General features: G+C 54.4%; 1 protein-coding gene across 9 annotated transcripts in view; it reads right to left on the bottom strand.

Annotated features, from left to right (window-relative positions):
* PRKN (parkin RBR E3 ubiquitin protein ligase) overlaps positions 1–20,811 on the bottom strand; it is a 529,515-nt gene that overhangs the window by 66,044 nt on the left and 442,660 nt on the right. For 8 of the 9 annotated variants that reach the window (XM_079780669.1, XM_079780675.1, XM_079780666.1 and 5 more), the window contains 2 exons: positions 12,094–12,155; positions 5,296–5,445 (listed from right to left, as the gene is read on the bottom strand). In XM_079780669.1, coding sequence (XP_079636795.1) covers positions 5,296–5,445; positions 12,094–12,155 — 212 coding nt within the window. The remainder of the gene's footprint in view (positions 1–5,295; positions 5,446–12,093; positions 12,156–20,811) is intronic. The other variant, XR_013813998.1, reaches the window with a different exon arrangement.

Below are 20,811 nucleotides of genomic sequence, written 5' to 3'. Positions count from 1 at the left end.
CAATGACTGGTGTGTCTGAGTGAGGGACTACTATCTCCATTTGTCTTCATCGACCCCTTCCTATGTTCGGGCTGAAATGGACTCACTGAGCTAAAAGCAATGATATCTTAATGCCCTGGCTAGAAGTAGCTCAAAATCACCGTTTTCAACAAAAATTTCCTTGCGCGCAGCAGGTCGCACTCCAAACCGTGGAGGTCTGGATCCAGGTGTGCCGGGGCCTCGGTAGCTTCAGGGTCTGCCAATTCCAAGACACGCTTCACGGGAAACAATGACAATACAGACTTGGTCAGAGGCGCGTGCGTGTGAGCAGCTATAGGCCCCGCCGCACTGGCTCCTGGGGAAGCCGGCCAGGGAGCGGCTCAGGATGGTGGTTAGAGGAGGCGGTGCCTGCCAAAGGCCTTGAGAAAGTCTACTTTGCTAGGGGCCCGGTGCACGAAATTCGGGCACCGTAGGGTCCCTAGTGGCTGCCGGCCAGGGTCTTCCTTCATTCCATGTATAGTATTTTTTTTGCAATTGTTAAATCTTGTCCCTGGATTTCTCATTCAAAACAGGAAACTCTGCATCCAATTACTAGTGTTATTTTAGAAATGACCTCCCAGACATACAATATCCCCAAACAACGCCACGTAAGATAAAGATGCTTTATTTACAGAACATTCACGAGGTTCGTTGCCGTAGCTTTCTGGGTTCCCGGGTGAGTGACTGTAATGTATTCCATATTTGCTGGCCGTTTTCCAGTATTAAACACGTCAACATTTTACTTCAGAGTCATAAAAGTTACTGAGACAGTTCCGAGAAGAAGAATGCATGACACCAATTCCGCAGGAAATCAATTAACGTTTTTATGAGCAGCAGTAAATGTAGGATCAGAGGTTGGCAGAGGGTGAGGTCAGGAGATCTGACCCCCAAGAATATTCTCCACCGAGTCCTGTGTGTCGCTGTGAGAATGTTCCGGGCTGTGTCAGAGCGAAAGCCTCGCTGCCGAGACGGACACACTTTACGTGTCAGAATGACGAAGTCCTTGATCAGGCCGCGTGGCCTCCTGCGGGGCATGTGAGCCCTAACTTTTACGGTACCCTCAGTTCCTAATTGAATTTTTGTGGGTCTCTGAACTTACACACTTTGGTATTCTGAATTATGTGTTTTGTGTGCAAATAAAACCCTGTATGCTGTATAAGTGCATAAAGGAGTTTCATATTTTCTGAAGAGGTTCTTGTTGAGGCAAGGTAAGCAATTCTAAGATTGGATAAATGACATTGATATTTGACAATGAAGGTGATGGCGCCTTCATATCACTTCTACATAAGATTCATTCATTCATTCATTCAGCGAATGCTGAACCCCACCACATGAATTTGATGACGTCCAAAATGTAAACACCGAGGGCAGAAATATAAAGACAGGAAACCAGTGTGACACGCCAGCTCCCCCCAATCCTGGGAGGCGGCGCTGACCTGGAATACTCCTTCGTGATGGTGGTAAGTTTGCTGCACCCCCACGCCTACCCGATCTCTCCTAGAGGGGCCGGCATTCTCCTTTCCAGAAACCTGCCCTCACTGAGGAGCGAGGACCCCTGCTCGGGGACAGGTAAGCCCAGTGACAGAGCAGCACCAGGTCCTCTGACCGCCAACGGACAGGCCCGACGCCCGCATAAGAGCCTCGCGAACACGCACCTGAGCACCCACGCCAGAGAAGCCGGGACGATCACAGCGCCGACGGCTGCTGCTTCGGACAAAAACCATAGACACCAGCCATCCTGGATGCGCGGGGCTTCCAGGCCTGTGGTGGGGCCTGACCATGAGCAGATAAAACCTCACAGGCCCGAAGCTCCCACGCGGGCCCGAAGCTCCCACGCGGCTCTAAGCTCCCACACGGGCCCAAAGCTCCCACGCGGCTCTAAGCTCCCACACGGGCCCAAAGCTCCCACGCGGGCCCGAAGCTCCCACGCGGCTCTAAGCTCCCACACGGGCCCAAAGCTCCCACACGGGCCCAAAGCTCCCACACGGGCCCAAAGCTCCCACACGGGCCCAAAGCTCCCATGCGGCCCGAAGCTCCCACACGGGCCCAAAGCTCCCACCGTGTGCCTCACACGGGCCTGAAGCTCCCACATGGCCCGAAGCTCCCACGCGGCCTGAAGCTCCCACATGGCCCGAAGCTCCCACGCGGCTCTAAGCTCCCACACGGGCCCAAAGCTCCCACGCGGTGTGCCTCACACGGACCCGAAGCTCCCACACGGGCCCGAAGCTCCCACGCGGTGTGCCTCACACGGACCCGAAGCTCCCACACGGGCCCGAAGCTCCCACGCGGCTCTAAGCTCCCACACGGGCCCAAAGCTCCCACGCGGTGTGCCTCACACGGACCCGAAGCTCCCACACGGGCCCAAAGCTCCCACGCGGTGTGCCTCACACGGACCCGAAGCTCCCACACGGGCCCGAAGCTCCCACGCGGGTCCAAAGCTCCCACATGGTGTGCCTCACACAGGCCTGAAGCTCCCACACGGGCCCGAAGCTCCCACGCGGGCCCAAAGCTCCCACGCGGCGTGCCTCACACGGAGGCTGTGCTGTGGGCCTCTCGGACCCCCTCTGAGGCTCCATAGCTAAACTCCACGGACGAGAGGGAGTTTGGGTCTGAACCTCTTTGCGTATGAGGCGCCCTTTTGTGTCAGTGTTTTTGGAGACCGCGTGACAGGAGTTGTACTTAAAAACCCCTCTATTGTTGAGAGTGTTACAGGTGCGTTTCATCGATGGCCCAGCGCACGCCACGGAGAGCCTGCAGCATGGCTGGTGTGTGTGTGTGTGTGTGTGTGTGTGGGGGGGTGAGAGCCTGCAGCATGGCTCGGGGGAAGGGATGTGGGGGGCGGGTGGTGAGAGCCCGCAGCGCGGTCCAGAGGGACGCCTTCGGGCTGCCCACACAGTGTCCTCGGGACAGCTTTCCGCAGGACGAGCAGAGGTGCCGGAGGCTAAGGTCAGCCTGACTAGCCCCAGGGCTCCCCCAGACGAGTCCAGGGGGACGGCCCGAACCACACGCATCCGATCTCCTGGAAAGTGGCCACAGCATAAGCCAGGGCTCTTATGCCAAAGTGCCAGGTGGGAAAGGCCGTTCTCAAATAGCGAGGCCTCGGCACCGAGCTCCCTGCTGCAGGCCTGGCTTGATCAGGGGTACATCCCAAAGGCTCCATCGAATGTCCTGGAAGTAAATTTCCTTGAATGTGGGGTCCTTTAGGGGAGCTTTTGATAAATACTAAGTTTTTGATTAAGGAAATATACATGTAATGCCAGACACTGTTCTAAGCATTTTGTATCTACCATGTCATTCAATATTCATGACAGTCTTATACCATGTCACTATAATAGTCCCTATTTTAAAGACGAGGGAGCGGAGGCACAAAAATGAAGACCACTAGCAGTGGGTGGAGTCAGGATTTGAACTTAAAGACATCCAACCCAATCTCCTTAAAAAAAATACGTTTTTATTGATTTCAGAGAAGGAGGGAGAGGGAGAGAGAGAGAGAAACATCAACGAGAGAGAACCATGGATCGGCTGCCTCTTGCACGCCCCCACTGGGGATGGAGCCTGCACCCGGGCATGTGCCCTGACCCGGAACAGAACCCACAGACCTTTCCGTGCCCACGGGACCACGCCCCAATCAGCCGAGCCACACCGGCCAGGGCGAAGCGATGGTCTTAAAACCCAGCGTTAGAGAATGCAGCAAGCACGGGCAGTTAGCGGAAGAAGCACACGATGTAGCCGTTGGTTAAAAACGACTGTAGCTCATTCTGAAAGGAAACAGTCTCGGTATTCTGATCCCGGGGGCCCCCGGCCCACGTAGGCCACATGCGGGGCGCTGGCCACACGGCCAGTGATGGCGACTGAGGCGGGACTTGGTTTGGCTCCTGTGATCTCTGCGGCGGCTCTGCTGCCGAGGAGCTGGCGCCGTTACACTCACGAACCCAGGGCGTCTTTCTGCTCAGGCACGTGGCCCCTCGTTCCTTTTCAACTGGCACCCCAAAATGACAGGCGGCTTTTCGGGGCGACAGGTGCCAACTTACCTGCAGCTGCCTCCGTGCTCAGCCCAGCTAGGGTGGCTGTGTCCCAGCCCCACCATCCCTCCAGCCCTTGCGAAGTGCCGCTCAGAGCCCACGTTTCCCACCCACAGGCCACGGCGTGGAAAGCATACCGCCCCTCCCTCCCGCCTGCACGCGTTTCCTGGCGGGGCGCTGCCCACTGACACTTCAGTTTATAACGCAGTGGCCCCCGCGTTATCTGCCTCACCCCGGCCATCAGCCGCGGCCTGACCCAGCCAGCAGCCGAGGCCCTGGGGCCCGAGCTCTGGGCACCAACATCCCCACGTTGCTCCCTGCTTCCCCAGGGGGCACCCTGGCTCTGCTCCCCGCCATCGGAAATGATCTATGACGCGACAGCATTTCCAGTTTCACACATGAACCTTCTTTCTGCTTCTTGAGGTACGAGGCCGACAGCCTTGCTCGGACCCCGCGGATGGGGACTCTCTGCCTGCACCCCCTCTCCTACAGTGGCCGAGCCAAGTTCATGACTCATCTAGTGGCTCACCATGGCTTAGGATAAACATGGCGAGACCAATGAAAGCGGACACCTCCCTTCCCTCCAAGAAATACATCTCTATCTACCTATCTATCATCTATCTGTCTATCTATCTATCTATCTATCTATCTATCTATCTATCTATCATTTTATTACTTATTTGTCTACCATCTATCACCTATTTATCACCTATCATTTTATCATCTATCTATCTATCTATCTATCTATCTATCTATCTATCTATCTATCTATCTATCATTTTATTACTTATTTGTCTACCATTTATCACCTATCTATCTATCTATCTATCTATCTATCTATCTATCTATCACCTATCATTTTATCATCTATTTGTCTATCATCTATCTATCTACTATCTATCATCTATCTATCTATCTATCTATCTATCATCATTTTATCATCTATTTGTCATCTGTCTATCATCATTTTATCATCTATTGTCATCTATCATCTATCTATCTATCTATCTATCTATCTATCATCTATCTATCTATCTATCTATCTATCTATCTACCTATCGATCTATCTATCATCTATCTATCTATTTATCTATCACCTCTGCAATCCTATGTAAGAATTTCTAAATCTTTTTCTTATTCATCACTTCAAAGATGTGTGAGTCCAAATGGGCGATGAGACTACAGCACACAGGAAGCTCAGCCAGTGGCCGAAGCAGCGAACACAGAAAAGCGACACGGGTGCCGCGGTACTCACCCCGCAGCCCAGGCCGCCGCCGCCCTCGCAGGTGACCCTCCTCTGCCCGGGCTCGGGGAGCAGTCCGGCGCCGCAGCCGGGGCGCGGGCACAGCACGCCGCCCATGCGCAGCACACACTCCTCGGCGCCGTAGTGCTGGTAGCGGCTGTACTGCGGAGACAGAACAGGGGACAGTGAGGCGCTGGGGGCCACGTGACGGCCGCGCTGGTGGGGTCCTCGCCGACCCGTCTCAGTGAGAAACGCAGAGGGCCGACGAGGTGCGGCCCCGCGTCACGGCCCCCCGTGGCACCTGGCAAAGCAGGCGAGGTGCTTACTTACTCTTTGTGCTTCTAGAAATGTGTCCTCAGAAAGAGATGGTGCAAAGTTCGTTTATTTCTAAATACTGCTCCCCTTGACTTCATTCGATGGTGCTAGTTCATACACATTCTAGCCATGCACCCAGCCTCCTCATGGAGCGGGGCAGCTCGGGCCTCCTCTGGGGTCCTCCGGGCGTTGGGGCCACTGCGCACAGCGGCCCCGATACCCGCCCGTGGTGCCGGAGCCGAGCGCACCGGCGTGAGAGACCGATGACAAATAGCGGTCCCTTCCTCGGTCCCCCTGCCTCCTCCCCGACCTCCCGGTGCCGCTGCGTGGCTCAGGCCCCGGGGACGCCCCAGCCTGCAGAGCCACCTGAACCCCGGCATCCAGGGCCCGGTCTCCCTGGCGGCAGCTCTAACGTGCTGTCTCCTCGCATGTCGGATCATGGTCTCCCCCAAACGGGGACCAAGCCCAAGGCGTGTGCGCAGCTATGAATGGGTTGAGGCGGCGCTGAGGGAGAGCTGCCTGGGGCCGGACGGGACCGTGCGCCGGGGACTCAGCAGCAAGCAGGACAGACGCCCCTGCTCGTCCACGGGACGGGACCGTAAACGCTGAGATTAAACGCGAGGGCTCAGACGGAGACAGTGGGAAGGGAATGAAACACAGGGGAGGGCGAGTCCAGGCAGACGGGCTCCAGTGTGGAGTGATCAGGGAGTGAGGACGCGCACAGACCGGGCGCACGGACACACCCCGAGGAGGGAGGAGGGAGAGAAGCCACGGGCCTGGGGAAGGGGTGTAGCTTCACAGGGGCCGGAGGCCCCGGGCCTGGCTCCTCTGGGGTGCGGTGAGCAGGCGGGCGCTGGAGCAGAGGGAACGTGGGGAAACAGGAGGCGGAGTCAGCGTTAATGAGGGGCGAGGAGGTCGAGGCCCTCCCCCCGACCTAGGCCTCGGTAAGGTCCGCTGTTATTCTAGAGACAGGAGAGCCGCTGGAGACGCTGGCTGCAGAGGGGCACGGCCTGACTAATCCTTCTCAGACGGCCGGCCGTGGCTGACTGCTCCGAGGAGACTCCTGGGGACGAGGATGGAAGCGGGAGCGGGAGCAGGAGTGGGAGCAGGAGCGGGAGCAGGGAGGAGGCTATTGCAGTGCCGCGCCCGAGAGACGAGATAACAGCCTGAGCCAGGAAGGTGGCGTCAGTGGGGTTCTGGGTGTATTTCCAACGTGGAAACAGCACCCTATTCTGGCAGATTTTAGGCAGAGAGGAGAGTCAAGCACAAGTGTAATGGTTTTCCCCAGAAGACAAAGGGGAGGGGAGAGAGAGAGAGAATTACCGAGATGGGAACACCTGCAAGAAGAAAGGTGTGTGTGTGTGTGTGTGTGTCTCTGTGTGTGTGTTTATGTGTGTGTGTGTGTGTATCTGTGTGTCTATGTGTGTGTGTGGTGTGTATGTGTCTGTGTGTGTGTCTATGTGTGCATGTGTGTGTGTGTGTGTGTGAAGTTGGGGGAGGGACTTTCTGCTCATATCCAGCTTGATAACCTCTTACACAGCGAAGTAGAAAATGTTGAGTGGCGAATTGGCTATGTGAGTTTGGAGCTGGGAGAACATGTGGGTTGTAGGTACATGTAAAAGTCACGGTGCATGGAGAATGGGGAGGGAAGGTGTTAGAATCGGGCCTGCTATCCATTTTCTCATTTTCCTGGCCCCCGGAGTGAAAGGAAGATGGCTGTCATGTCCCCTTGCAAACATGCGGACGGCGCGGACGTACGTGGCACTGACTGGAGGAAAGTTCTTACCCGGGGAATATGTTTAGCGGGAAATACTCGGCGTGAGGTTGCTTAGGTGAACAAACTGGAGCGTGTGGATTCATGGGAAAAAGCCTGCTAAATGTCACGGGCTACGCAATGATCAGGGATGACATGAAGGTATTTCAAGTGGTGAGTGATGAGGCGTTTCATAACCGGGAGCTTTCATGCTCGCGATCACCTCCTGACCCCTCAGGGCCCTTTTACTAAATCTCGCCCGAGTCACCTAGCATGGCTGCTGTGTCGCAGGCTGTCTGCGAGGAGCCGCAGGGCGAGGTTCCGGGAGGGCCGCCCCGCAGACCGCCCTGCGCCCCTCGAGCGCCCCCCGTTCCCGTGTCTGTGTCTCCGGGACGCAGCGCGCTGTCCTCCCACAGCGGGTGCACCGTGGCGCAGGGGGAGCGGAGGAACCCCGAGTGTCCGTGGGAGCATCTCACTCCCTCGCCAATGGCCAGGGGCTCAGCACCAGCAGGAGGCAGGATGGCGCTGCCCACAAAACTACTTTCCATTTAAACAAATTGTTCTTACGTAACCGGCGATTTCCTGCTTTGATGGCAGATGATCTATTTAATTCAGTGAAGCAAATTTTTCTGCTCCGACCATCGCTTTCTGCCAGGAAGTTGTTAAGCTAGGGGCGCAGTCCGCCAGCGCCTTAGAGATTCCTGCGGCCTCCTCCCTGGGGGCTTGGGCACCGGTGGGCGTGTGTGTTAGCTACGGAATGGCTAAGAAATGCCTTTATCTCACTCATTCGAGTCGTGACACATTCGGGGCGCATGTGGGAGGCAGCCAATTGATGTGTCTCTCTCACATCAACATTTCTCTCTTTCTTTCTCTCTCTGCCCCCCCCCCCCCCCACCGCCCGCCTCTCCTCCACTCTCTCTAAAAACCAATGGGAAAAATATCCTCGCTCCTCGGGTGAGGATTTAAAGAAAATAGCACACGCGACAGCTGCGATGAAACCTGTGCTACTGAATCATGCCTTCTCTGAACGCTGTCAGGGTTACCAGGAGAAGTTCTGCCCCGAAGCCAATGCTGCCGGCGGTGACAGCGCGGCCTGCCTCAGGAAGGGGTGCAGGCGGCCGGTGCATCTGTCACGGGCAGGTCCTCATTCAGCCTTGCCAGCTGTGCCCACATCTCCCTGGATTCCTTCCCACCGACGCCGGTCCTGTTTCCGAGGACTGCTTCTACTCGTCGACGCTGGGCAGCACTTTAGGAACAGAGCTACCCTGGAGGGAGGCGACCGGCCTGCCACGTGGAGTGGGTCTCCGGAGCGTCCCCTCTCGGGTGAGCTCACCAGCAGCGGATTCTCTAGAAGCCCCTGTGCGTTGTTCGATGCCGCATCCCCGCGAGCGTGTGCGCCTGTGTGTGGGACCTGCTACCCGTACGCCGGCCGACGCTGCGGACGCTGCTGTGAAACGCGTCTGCAGACGCCCAGGTAAGCTCTCATGACGCGGACGGGCCACAGACAGAGGACCAGAGACGACAGCACCGTATTGGCAAGCATGTTTGAAAGCGAGTGTTAACAGCGATGAGCATACACCCGCACCTGAGCGTACACCCGCACCTGAGCATACACCCGCCCCTGAGCATACACCCGCCCCTGAGCGCACACCCGCACCTGAGCGTACACCCGCACCTGAGCACACACCCGCACCTGAGCGTACACCCGCACCTGAGCGCACACCCGCACCTGAGCGCACACCCGCACCTGAGCGCACACCCGCACCTGAGCGTACACCCGCACACACCTGAGCGTACACCCGCACCTGAGCACACACCCGCACCTGAGCACACACCCGCACCTGAGCGTACACCCGCACCTGAGCACACACCCGCACCTGAGCGTACACCCGCACCTGAGCACACACCCGCACCGAGCGTACACCCGCACCTGAGCGTACACCCACACACACCTGAGCGTACACCCGCACCTGAGCACACACCCGCACCTGAGCGTACACCCGCACCTGAGAACACACCCGCACCTGAGCGCACACCCACACCTGAGCGTACACCCGCACCTGAGCGTACACCCACACACACCTGAGCGTACACCCGCACCTGAGCACACACCCGCACCTGAGCACACACCCGCACCTGAGCGTACACCCGCACCTGAGCACACACCCGCACCTGAGCGTACACCCGCACCTGAGCGCACACCCACACCTGAGCGTACACCCGCACCTGAGCGTACACCCACACACACCTGAGCGCACACCCGCACCTGAGCACACACCCGCACCTGAGCACACACCCGCACCTGAGCGCACACCCGCACCTGAGCGTACACCCGCACCTGAGCGTACACCCACACACACCTGAGCGTACACCCGCACCTGAGCACACACCTGCAACTGAGCACACACCCGCACCTGAGCGTATACCCGCACCTGAGCACACACCCGCACCTGAGTGTACACCCGCACCTGAGCACACACCTGCACCTGAGCACACACCCGCACCTGAGCACACACCCGCACCTGAGCGTACACCCGCACCTGAGCACACACCCGCACCTGAGCGTACACCCGCACCTGAGCACACACCCGCACCTGAGCGTACACCCGCACCTGAGCGTACACCCGCACCTGAGCACACACCCGCACCTGAGCGTACACTCGCACCTGAGCACACACCCGCACCTGAGCGTACACCCGCACCTGAGCACACACCCGCACCTGAGCGTACACCCGCACCTGAGCACACACCCGCACCTGAGGGAAACACTAGCAAGCCCTCCCTTCCCCTCGGATGGGGGAATGCCCTCCGGGGGCGTGACTGCCTCGGCAACATCGCAACTCCCCGCAGGGCTCCTAGTTCACTTATTTGGGGAGCGAATCATTGGGTCTGTACATGTGGGTTCCCGGGTTCTCTGAAGAACAGGGACTATTCATTTTAAAGTAGAAATTTCATAGCTCTTCCAACAAAGCCAGGCTTTAAGACTCTGGCTAACGAGCCCGGCTGGCGTGGCTCTGTGGTGGAGCCTGACCTGTGAACCGGGAGGTCACAGCTGGATTCCCAGTCGGGGCACACGTTGGGGGCTGGACCTCCGGTGCGGGGCGTGCAGGAGGCAGCCGGTACATCACGCTCCCTGGTCACCCGTCCCCGCCCGCAGATCCTCCCGCGGTGATGTTCTTCCCATCGCAGAGCTAACCGCCCGCCGTAACTGGACGGAAGGCGTTCCCCTGTGTCCCCTAACAAAGTCTCCCCAATGGGAACGGGAGCCTGAAGGGTTTTCTCCTCCCCGCTCTGCCCCGTGCACAGTGCGCGTGCTCAGTGAGGGCCTGCGAGTGGAAGGCAGGGAGTAGGCCGCTGTGGGTTCCCAGGAAGGGAAGACCCATGCGGCTGGGCTGCCCCGCGCCGCCACGGGGCACAGTGATCAGAGGCGCGTCAGTTTGGCCGGGGCTGGACTCAGCGTCCAGGAAAATGCAAAGTGGCCCAAATTTTATGCAAATCTAAGGCGATGATTACAGTTAGCCTCTTTCCCTCATCGCTCCATGACGCCAAAACACACATGGAAGCGAGTTGTAAAGATCGGTAGACGTTAGAGGTGAAGGCTCTGTTGTCTGAGCGGAAATGTCAGGGTGACAGCCGGCAAGTCTTGCTTTCAGAAATCTCTCCGGGTTCTCAGGAAGTGGCTGAGAGACACGGGTGTTTTCCTAAACAGGCATGTTTGGGGAGTTGGTTATTGATTCTTACTCGCAATAAAGGGTAATGGATTTGGTTGGTATTTGAAGACACATACCTGTTTTTGGAAATCTGAAGGATGCGAATATGAAGGAGGCATCCTGTAAGCTGTTACTTCAAGGAGTGGAAAATGGTTCCAGTTTTCTCTATTCTCCTCTAACTCACCCCTTTGTGTTTTTAGCCTCCTACTGGAAATGGGCACCCGACTTTGCCCCAGACACACACTGAAGGTAAACACACAGACCAAAGCCTCATCGACGAACCGAGCCGCCACGTGGCACTCGCGTGTTCTCCGACCTGAGGTGGCCAAGGCTGCCCCTGGGAGGTAAAGTCAGTCGGAGAGCGTGGGGTAGGTAGGTCACCACCATGCTGTCGCTTGGTGTACTTCAAGGATAACCTGACATCAAGATTTAACATTATAACACGGGCCCTGCACTCCATATAAGGATTGAGAGATTTATTTTAAGCAATCACAAGTAAGTGTGTGTGTGTATGTGTGTGTTACTTACAGATAACACGTTCTAGATGATGTATCTAACACGTATGTTGTCCAGCACCTGAATCATTTACGTAGCACGTCTATTTAAATCAGACGCCTCTCACTGAACACACAGAAGTTAGAGAGCCTGCCTTAAGTGGGACATGCTGTGTATGCGCCACACAGCCACACCCGCAGAGAAAGTGGACGACACTCATGAAGCACACACACCCATGGAAAGAGCCGCCCCTCCACCGCAGACAAGGGGCCAGGCTGTCTGTGACGCTCGCTCCCTCACACAGCCCGCCTCCCGCTGATCGGCTTGCTTATCTGCCAGTCTCCCTGCTCTCTGTTGGTGTCGAGATGAAGTGCTCTGGTGGGTCGGACAGGGGAGGAGTGTCCTCACACAGACCCCCAGGGCACTTTCCCCCCATTTAGGGCAACCGGGGTCAGGAGACACTCGGCCCCCTGGGGGAGCCCAGGCCGTCTCATTAGCGACACGGTGTGGTGTGGGGCCTCGGAGATGCTGACTCACCTGCTCTTCCCCGAGGATCCTGAAGTGATGGAGCTCTTTAATCAAGGAGTCGGGGCAGCCGGCTGTTGGAGAGAGAAATCAGTGACAAACAGGAATGTGACGGGGTCGGCTCCAATTCTGAAATGTTGGGTCATGAGGACATGTCTTCCTCTTTACACCTGTAGCCCTTGCTATCATAGCCTCTCAGACTCGGGGACAGGAGTTGACAAGTAGGACCAGGTGATGTTCATCCCCTGACAACAGACATGAAAGGAATGGACATCCTGAGGGGAGGCTTTTGGTGAAAAGCTTAAATGAATGGCGACAGGCAGGTCCGAGACTATAGAGACGAGAGCTCGATTCCTGACATGAGAAGGCCACTTGGCTGCGCTCCTCCCCCGGAGGGCCTGCGGGGAAGCGACTCGGGTGACTATGGACTCAATGAGGAGGGGAGGCTGTGGATCACTTGGCTGCCTGTGATTCTACCAAAGACTGCGGTGGAGATACAGCCTCGCGTCGCTTCCTGAGTCTCAGCTGTCTTTGGGAGCAAGGAGTCCTGTTTTAGGTTGTGACACGAATGAGAGAAGAACAGGCAGAGAGGATTCCGGTCTCTGGAGTGTGGGAGTACCTGTGACACGGGGCCCGGATGGCTGTTCTGCTGGTGTCCCAGAGAGACTATTCCCCCCAACCCCCAAGATGTTAGAGGCCACTTTTGTTAAAGAAGCCCAGGATCCAGCTAAATAACTGAGACTTGTTGTGACAGGATGCCGAGGGTCAACAGAACATCAAGTACGCGCATATGGATATGGATGCATGAATGTATGTACAGGGGTGGGAGAAAGTAGGCTTACAGCTGTGAGTATGCAAAAAGGCTTTATTCTTCTATACTTATTTACTAATTATTGTATTATTTATTTGTATTATGTAAACCTACGTTTGCCCACCCCTGTATACTATATGTATTTATACGTATCATCAGGTCATGTATTCCCAGAAAAGTATGGATGGTATACATTTAGAGCTTTAACCCTTTGCACTCGCTTGCTTTTTTCTTGATTCCTTTATTCTAATGCTAACCGTGTTGAGTCACACTCGACATCCGAGTGCAAAAGGTTAAGTTTGCTGCCTTTTTATTAACTTTATTCCTTTATTCACTACAGTAATCTAAAGTGATTAATAAGCAATCTGGTATTTTTATTTGATTATCATAAAGCTTTATGACGTATTTTTACCATCAAACTATCTGGAAGGTTGTTTTTTTGTTTTTCTGTTTTTTTTTTGTTTGTTTTTTTAAAATCTCACTGGCCATTTCAAATTGCACCCTTTGAGGCAATAATGAAAATAACTTGAGCCAAGACCCCCAAACACATCCACTTATCCAAACATGCAAAAGGGAAACGAACTCAAATTTCGGATTAAAGGGCCAGTTAGTCACCACTTCCCATGCCTTCTGCTCCGCCGCTGGGTCAGCCAGAGCACACAGGCGGGCGTCGCTTGAGTACACAGTCAACAGATGGATGCTTATGGCCAGCAAGCTGCGGCCAAAAGCAAATATCCCACAAAGATGCCAAAGGAAGAACTGACGAGGCGTGGCTCCGTTTAGCCAGAGCTGACCTGGTTTTTGTTGGGTGGGGGTGGGGTGGGAGGGAGGAGAAAAGGTCTGTTTCCTACTCGCAGCTGCTCTGTCACACTCAAGGTGACTTACCTCGGTCAGGCAGGTTGTAAATGAGCCAGCTGGCAGAGCTGAGTAAGCCACATCCGACCTTGAAATTCTACCTCCAAGTCCCATGTTGAAAAGTTAAACATAAATCCACCCCCAGAACTCCGACCTCTGGCTGGTCTTTCTCTCTGGCGTCTCACAGATCCCAGCTGGGCCTCGGGGATGATGCTCGGAAAGTGTTTGTCCAAACACTTAGGAAAGGGGATCCTGGTTCTGTCCTCACTTTTCTTTAGTGTAAGTTCCTCCTGAAATCTCTTGTTCTGTCCTCTCTGATGTGGGAAATGTTCTCTTTGCCAGGAAAACGGGAGCCGGGGGCCTCGTCGCCTGCTAACACTGTGCTTTCTACTTCCGAGAGGACCCTTCTCTTCCTGTTATTCCCTTATTTTTCTTGTCCTTGCCCAGTTTTAAAAGCCTGTTTAGTTGCCTTTGGCCACTTAAATTAGAATTGCATCTCTCTCTGGACTTATTCTGACTACACACTATTCCATTGTTTAACCCCCTCTTCGCCCCCCAGTTATGAAATGCCTTTCTCATCTTTTGTACCAGCTTCCTAAAATCCAAGCTCCCTGAAATAAAGGTAAGTTGCCTGTTTGGCATTAAAACTGAATTAAAATGTTTATTTTTAAAAAACACATAAAGCCAGGATGGACTCTTATTTTTGTAAAGGGTAACTTTGAGGCCGGGATTTTTATTTCAGCATCTGGAACTGACATGGACTTTTATCCTGTCCCCACACCACAGAGACTTCACGCTCTAACTGGAACCTCCTCAGGAAAATGTGCTGCAAGTGGCCCACGAAGGCCCGGAGAGATACTGAAACCCCACACCTCGGGCGAGTCACTCAACCAGCTTCTTAGAAAGCTTTAGTGGACCTTCCCCAGTAGCCGTTGTGGGAAGTAGGGGAGACTCATTTGGAAAATAAATTCCAATAAAAAGTGTTAAAAACCACATGAGTCTTCAGTGACTATTTTTCCTTCCAATTTCCTGGCAAATCAGCACAGGGGCATACGTGATATCCTTGGGGTTCAATGGAACACCGTGAGCACCAGGCTTGGGGTGAACACGGCCATGGAGCTCAGCTCTCTGATGTGCTGCAGGGATTGGTGCGTGACCCACACAGTCACGTGTGCAGCGTGCTGCTGTTCGGTGTGAAGTGCGTGGAGGGTGATTTCTCTCTGGGGCACAGCTTAGGATCCCTCATGCAGGCCTGACAATGACGGCTCCCTTCTAGCTTCCCTTTGAGTACAACGTGGGAAAGGAAACTGGCTAAGGATGAAAAAGGAGAGAAAATACATGATGACTCCATGTGATCAAAGATAACGCGGCCACACACGGAACAGCTGCCTCGCAGCACACGCCGGGCGGGCACGGCTGCAGGCTCCTGCCACTCAGTGCCGCCGGGCGGACCGGGGGCTCCCTTCCCTGTGCTAAAGAGACACTTCTGAGCTAGGCTGAGAGTCCGGCGGTGAGAGAATCCATGGAAAACTCACGACCGCCTCTTGGCTGAGCAACCGCATTTAGAGTCAGCGGTGGGACTCGACATAATCACTTTGATAAATAAAACCCAGCCTGTCTTCATAACTGCTCTCTGCCCACAGGTATTTCGTTATGTCTATGAGGGATTGCTTTTCCATGGCCGATGCAGAATGTATCGGAGCCGTCCCAAACCAGTTCAAAAGCACCTTGAAGCTGGCCGCCTTGGACCTAGCAATTCCCTGGCAGGTGTAGATCAGAGAGGAACTTACACAAGAAGACATGGGCAAGAGCAGTTACTGCCATAGCTGCTGTAATCATGGCCACATAGGAGAAAACATCTGGAATACCGTCACAGAAGAGACTACACCACTCAACAGGCACCCACTGTGCACCCACTCCTGCCAGGCACCGTTTGGGCTCCTGGGTCGCGTTAGCAGGAAAATGGAACAGACACAAGCCCTCCTCGGAGCTTGCATTCTGAGGGGGAGAGAGACACCAGAAATGAAATGCGGGATGGGAAAGCGAGGTGATGCTTGGAAGGTGATGAGCACCACGTCCAAGAAGAATACAGCAGACCCGTGGGAAGGAGAAGGGCAGGCCGGGATCGTTTGCAATGAGTAGTGTAAGGGATCTGCTCAAGTCCCACCACGTCCCCACCGGAAGTATCTGCCGTCACCCCTGCAGCCCAGCTCCCCAAACCCTATACATCCTGACTCCCCCTTTCTGTCCACGCGGTGGGGCTCTCCCTGCAGTAGGTTGGCTTCCTCAATAGACTTCCTGGCAGGCATGTGGGAGGACGGACGCAGGACATATGAGAGACGGCAACCGAAAATTAAAAATACGGTAACAGGACATTAAAAACACTTGAAATTTTCCTCATTTTGATGTTGCTATGAGGTCAAAACAATTTTAAAAGTTGGAAAATTATGCTCAGCGTGTATATTCCCGACACGCTGGCTAGCCTCGCATTGCATAAGACTCTCCCTTTGCGATTGGCCTATGTTTTGAGTGATTCTTACTTGAAATTTCTAGAGCGTGGTCCTTTCGTCAGCCACGTGCCTCAAGTGACACATTTCATTCGGGGTGTTCACACAGGAGCCACCCCTCGGGGCGTGAGGGTCTCAGGGCAGAAGGTGACCCCAGACCATGGCTCTCTCTTCCCCTTGCTCTCAAAAGCTCATCTTGATTGAAACAAGAGGAGGAAAGTGGGGAGGAATGGAGTTGATTTTAATCCACTTTGAGTGAACTTAACATGGTTTCCCATAGACTGTGGTGGTGGCTGTTACCTCAAATGCGCGTGTCAGTGCCCAGTTAACATGATGCGGGAAAGAACCCGTGGGGCTGTGACCCCGAGTGGATCCCATCAGAAAGGAGACGCACCCACAGACCTCGCGTCAGATGAAGTTCTGCTGGAGCGGGCGCAGCGGGGCGGCGGGGACTGAGCGATACAGTGACACAGCGAGGGCTCTTCTGCGTGGAAGCCCCCTGAGTCCCACACAGCTCGTGCGCACACGCGTGTAAGGACACGCCCTGCCTGTGAACTGGACATGCTCGATCTTCATTCCCGAGTCCTGCTCTTTGCCATGGAATGTGTCCTTTAACATGGACTTCCCTGGCGTGCACTTAGGCAGCGCTACATGGAAAAAATAAGCAATATCCAAAACAATGTTAGAGAATCAAAGCTATTGGACTTCAGGAACTGACGCATTTCCAAAGGGGGCTTGAATTCTGCCTTCGTGTGCCTTTAAACAAAACGTGACAAGTGTTTCATGGTATTCTCTTTCTCCTTTGTGTATTTGGTGTTGATCTCAGTAATTCCCCTCATTACTCCAGGGCTGTGCGCTCTTTCTTTTATGCGTCTTAGCGTGGGCCTGGCTGCATTCGTTACTGAAAGGCATATTTCAAATCCTGAAAAGGATAATTGTTAAGCTCTCTAAGCACCGCTCCTTACATTCGTCACTGCTTTCCCGCAGTTCCGATATTTAAAGTTTGTATGCCGATGTGAGCGACATTTGAAAGAGAGGAGACAAACAAAACAAAAAATCCAACGTGAAGGACAGAGGACAGATGCCGTGGGAAGACAGCTCAGTTTCAGCATTGCTGCTAATTACGCTGTGGCTTGCTGTCCAGAGCTGTACATGGCTTCCTATGGCAATCAGTAATCGCTCTTGGTTTCAATTAGCCCAAACGCCCACATATGAGTAGCTCTCAGCTGCCAGCGGAGTTCCACCAAGGACTCTGGATTCGCTCTTCGTGATCGGAAGTGGGGCATTCGCAAGCGTTCGGCCCTTCAAACGCAGGAATGATTGTTCTCGAAGATGGGGCAGGTTTCCGGGGGCCCTAACAGTCCTCGGGTTGAGGCTCTAACCACTGATCAAAAACCGCCCGGGACCAGGGGTGTTTTTTTAAGTGTTGAGAGAGGAGGCCCATGAAATCTGGAACCTGAAAATGTAAATAATGCATTAAAATGGTAAGAAAACGGCCCGGCCGGTGTGGGTCTGTGGTTGAGCTTTGTCCCAGGAACCAGGCAGTAGCCAGTTTGATTCTGGTCAGGGCACATGCCCGGGTTGTGGGCTCGATCCCAGGTGTGGGGTGTGCAGGAGGCAGGCGATCAGTGTTTCTCTCTCATCATTGATGTTTCTTTCCCTCTCCCTCTCCCTTCCTCTCTGTAAGCAATAACAATATATCTAAAAAAGAAGAAAATGGGGTCACACAGTGGGGGGGGGCGGGGGGGGACAGGAAAAGGGCCCATGCATTTTTCATTCCTCAGAAGTGCTGCTGGAATGCCATTTCCAGGTTGTTGTTTTGTGTTTTTTTTCCTATTTAGGAGGTGTTAAGAAAATGTATAATATTTACATTTATCTGTCCTTCTTTAAAAAAAGTGTTTTCCCAAATAAAACTGGTGTGTTTATTTTTGCATGGTCATTGTAAAATACTACAACACATAGTCAAGGAAATAACAATTAGGAATTCCACCACCAGCAATAGCCACCATTAATATTTCTGTGAATATTCTTTTAGATAAACACACACACACACACACATGCATACACATGCACACACACAATCTAAATATGTGGCATCCTACCAAGCATGAAATTCTCTGTCCTGTTCTTTTTACCTAAAGATCTGAAGGGACATTGTTTCACTCCAAACAGTACAAACACATCCTTGTCCTGGCGGCTCACCTTTCTGTGCTACGCACCGTCCTTTACCCAAACACTGAACGCTGACATGTGTGCTGGTGAGTCGCCTCTATGTGTATGTTAACAAACCATGCATGTCAGCGAGCCGCCTCTACATGTATGTTAACAAACGATGCATGTCAGCGAGCCGCTTCTACAGGCATGTTAGCAAACCATCATGTCAGCGAGCCACCTCTACGTGTATGTTAGCAAACCATCATGTCAGTGAGCCGCCTCTACATGTATGTTAACAAACCACATGTCAGCGAGCCGCCTCTACGTGTATGTTAGCAAACCATGCATGTCAGCGAGCCGCCTCTATGTGTATGTTAGCAAACCATCATGTCAGTGAGCCACCTCTATGTGTATGTTACCAAACCATGCATGTCAGCGAGTCGCCTCTATATGTATGTTAGCAAACCATGCATGTCAGTGAGCCGTCTCTATGTGTATGTTAGCAAACCATGCATGTCAGTGAGCCGCCTCTACGTGTATGTTAGCAAACCATGCATGTAGTGAGCCGCCTCTACGTGTATGTTAGCAAACCATGCATGTCAGCGAGCTGCCTCTACATGTATGTTAGCAAACCATTCAGATGATGGAGATGGGATGCATTCCCCAAGTCCAGTGACTGCCAGGTAAGGCTACTGTGTTCAGCAGTTTGATGGTTGCTGCTAAAACCCTCAGTAGGATGTGTTATGAGCTCACACCCCCGGGAACGGGTGGGGGAGGGTATGGCCCGGGGCTGGCTGATGCTTCCCCACGCGCCTCCTCCCTCCTCCCTCCCTCTCCTCTTCCTTCCTGCGCGGAGGCCTGGCACCACTCCGCTCGGAGAGAAATGAGGACAGCTTTTGCATTTCACCTTAATCAGATCCAATTAGGGCAGGCGGCACCCCGCGGGCACCATCATCATGAAAGATGTGCGCGCTCCGCGCAGGCAGCCCTTCGCTCCCCGGCCACGCAGGACGCCCGAGCCCAGCCTTCCTGCCTTCGCCAGTGACGCCCAGAGCGTCCCCACAGCCCGGGGCCAATGGTGCTGCCGGCCTGGGATCCAATGTGGTCTGAAAAGCGTGAACATCTATTGTGTGAAAGCAGCTAAGTGAATACCGTAAGCTCTTCTGTGAGAAATTTCCTGCCAAGAGAAACAACGACAACAAATCAAACCCTACGGCGGCCTGTTGCTGTCAGTTCTCCATCACCGCCCCTTCTGCTGCACCACACGTGGGACACACGTGGCGGGTTCCTGGTTGCGGTGAGCATTGCCCACCCCCCATAGAAGACGTGCAGTGAGGACCCCTTTACATAGGATGGAGGCGAGCGGGAGCTGCACACGCCACCCAGCCCTCACTCCGGGAGCCCCGCTCCCCAGAAGACACCCAGCCCTCACTCTGGGAGCCCCGCTCCCCAGAATACACTCAGCACCACAGGCACAGACGTTCTCGCAAAACCAGGCTCGGCAGCACCGCGGGGAGGGGTCTCTGTGCCACACGTCAGGTGCCAGCCTCGCCACGGGCCCCTGCCCAGCCACGCGGGGCCCTCCCACCAGGACGCGCCCTGCGGACCGTCCCTGAGCCGCGGTGGCTCCTCCAGGTGCGGGCAGCGGCTTTGTGATTCGGAGGAGGCGGAGGGAGCACCCGAGAATCCGTGACGCCTGCTCTTCCCACGTTTAAACCGGGAGGAAATGAGCTGGGCACTGACTCTCCGTTGGTCTGCGTCTGCATCCTCCCGGGGGCGTCGGGTTAGAAGCGGGGTGAGCCAAGCACCCACACGCTTTCCGAAGCCCGGCCCAGAGGAAGAGGCTGGGAGACACGTGGGCGCGGGGGGGGGCGGGGGAGTGTTCTGCTGATGTACTCGGTTCCTGGGTGCAGCTTCGGTCGCCTGGTGTTTGTGAAAAGTGGCATCTGTACAGCGCAGCTCTTTCGGGATGGATGATTGACTTCCGCTTTTTCTTGTTTTGTTAATCTTCACCTGAGGGTACCCTTCCCCCCACATTGATTTTAGAGAGAGTGGAAGGCGGGGGGGAAAAAGAGAGAGAAACATCGATTGGTTGCCTCCCATGCGGGTTCAGGTGGAGGCCTGGGGATCGAGCCTGCAACAGAGGTACCTGCCCTTGACCGGGAAGCGAACCTGAGACCCTTCCATCCTTGGGCTGACGCTCTAACCACTGAGCACCCCGCTAGGGCGAGTCGTGCTTTGAAATGATTGCTATTGTGTCAGAACAACGTTAGGAAAGAACCATCACCTGGGCCCGTGGTCGGCAAACTCATTAGTCAACAGAGCCAAACATCAACAGTACAGCGACTGAAATTTCTTTGGAGAGCCAAATTTTTTAAACTTAAACTTCTTCTAACGCCACTT

Source organism: Cnephaeus nilssonii (genome assembly GCF_951640355.1).
Source record: "Cnephaeus nilssonii genome assembly, chromosome: 9".
Lineage (NCBI taxonomy): Eukaryota > Metazoa > Chordata > Mammalia > Chiroptera > Vespertilionidae > Cnephaeus > Cnephaeus nilssonii.
The sequence above is the reverse complement of the archived record's forward strand: the minus strand, read 5'-3'. Positions and strand labels throughout refer to the sequence as shown.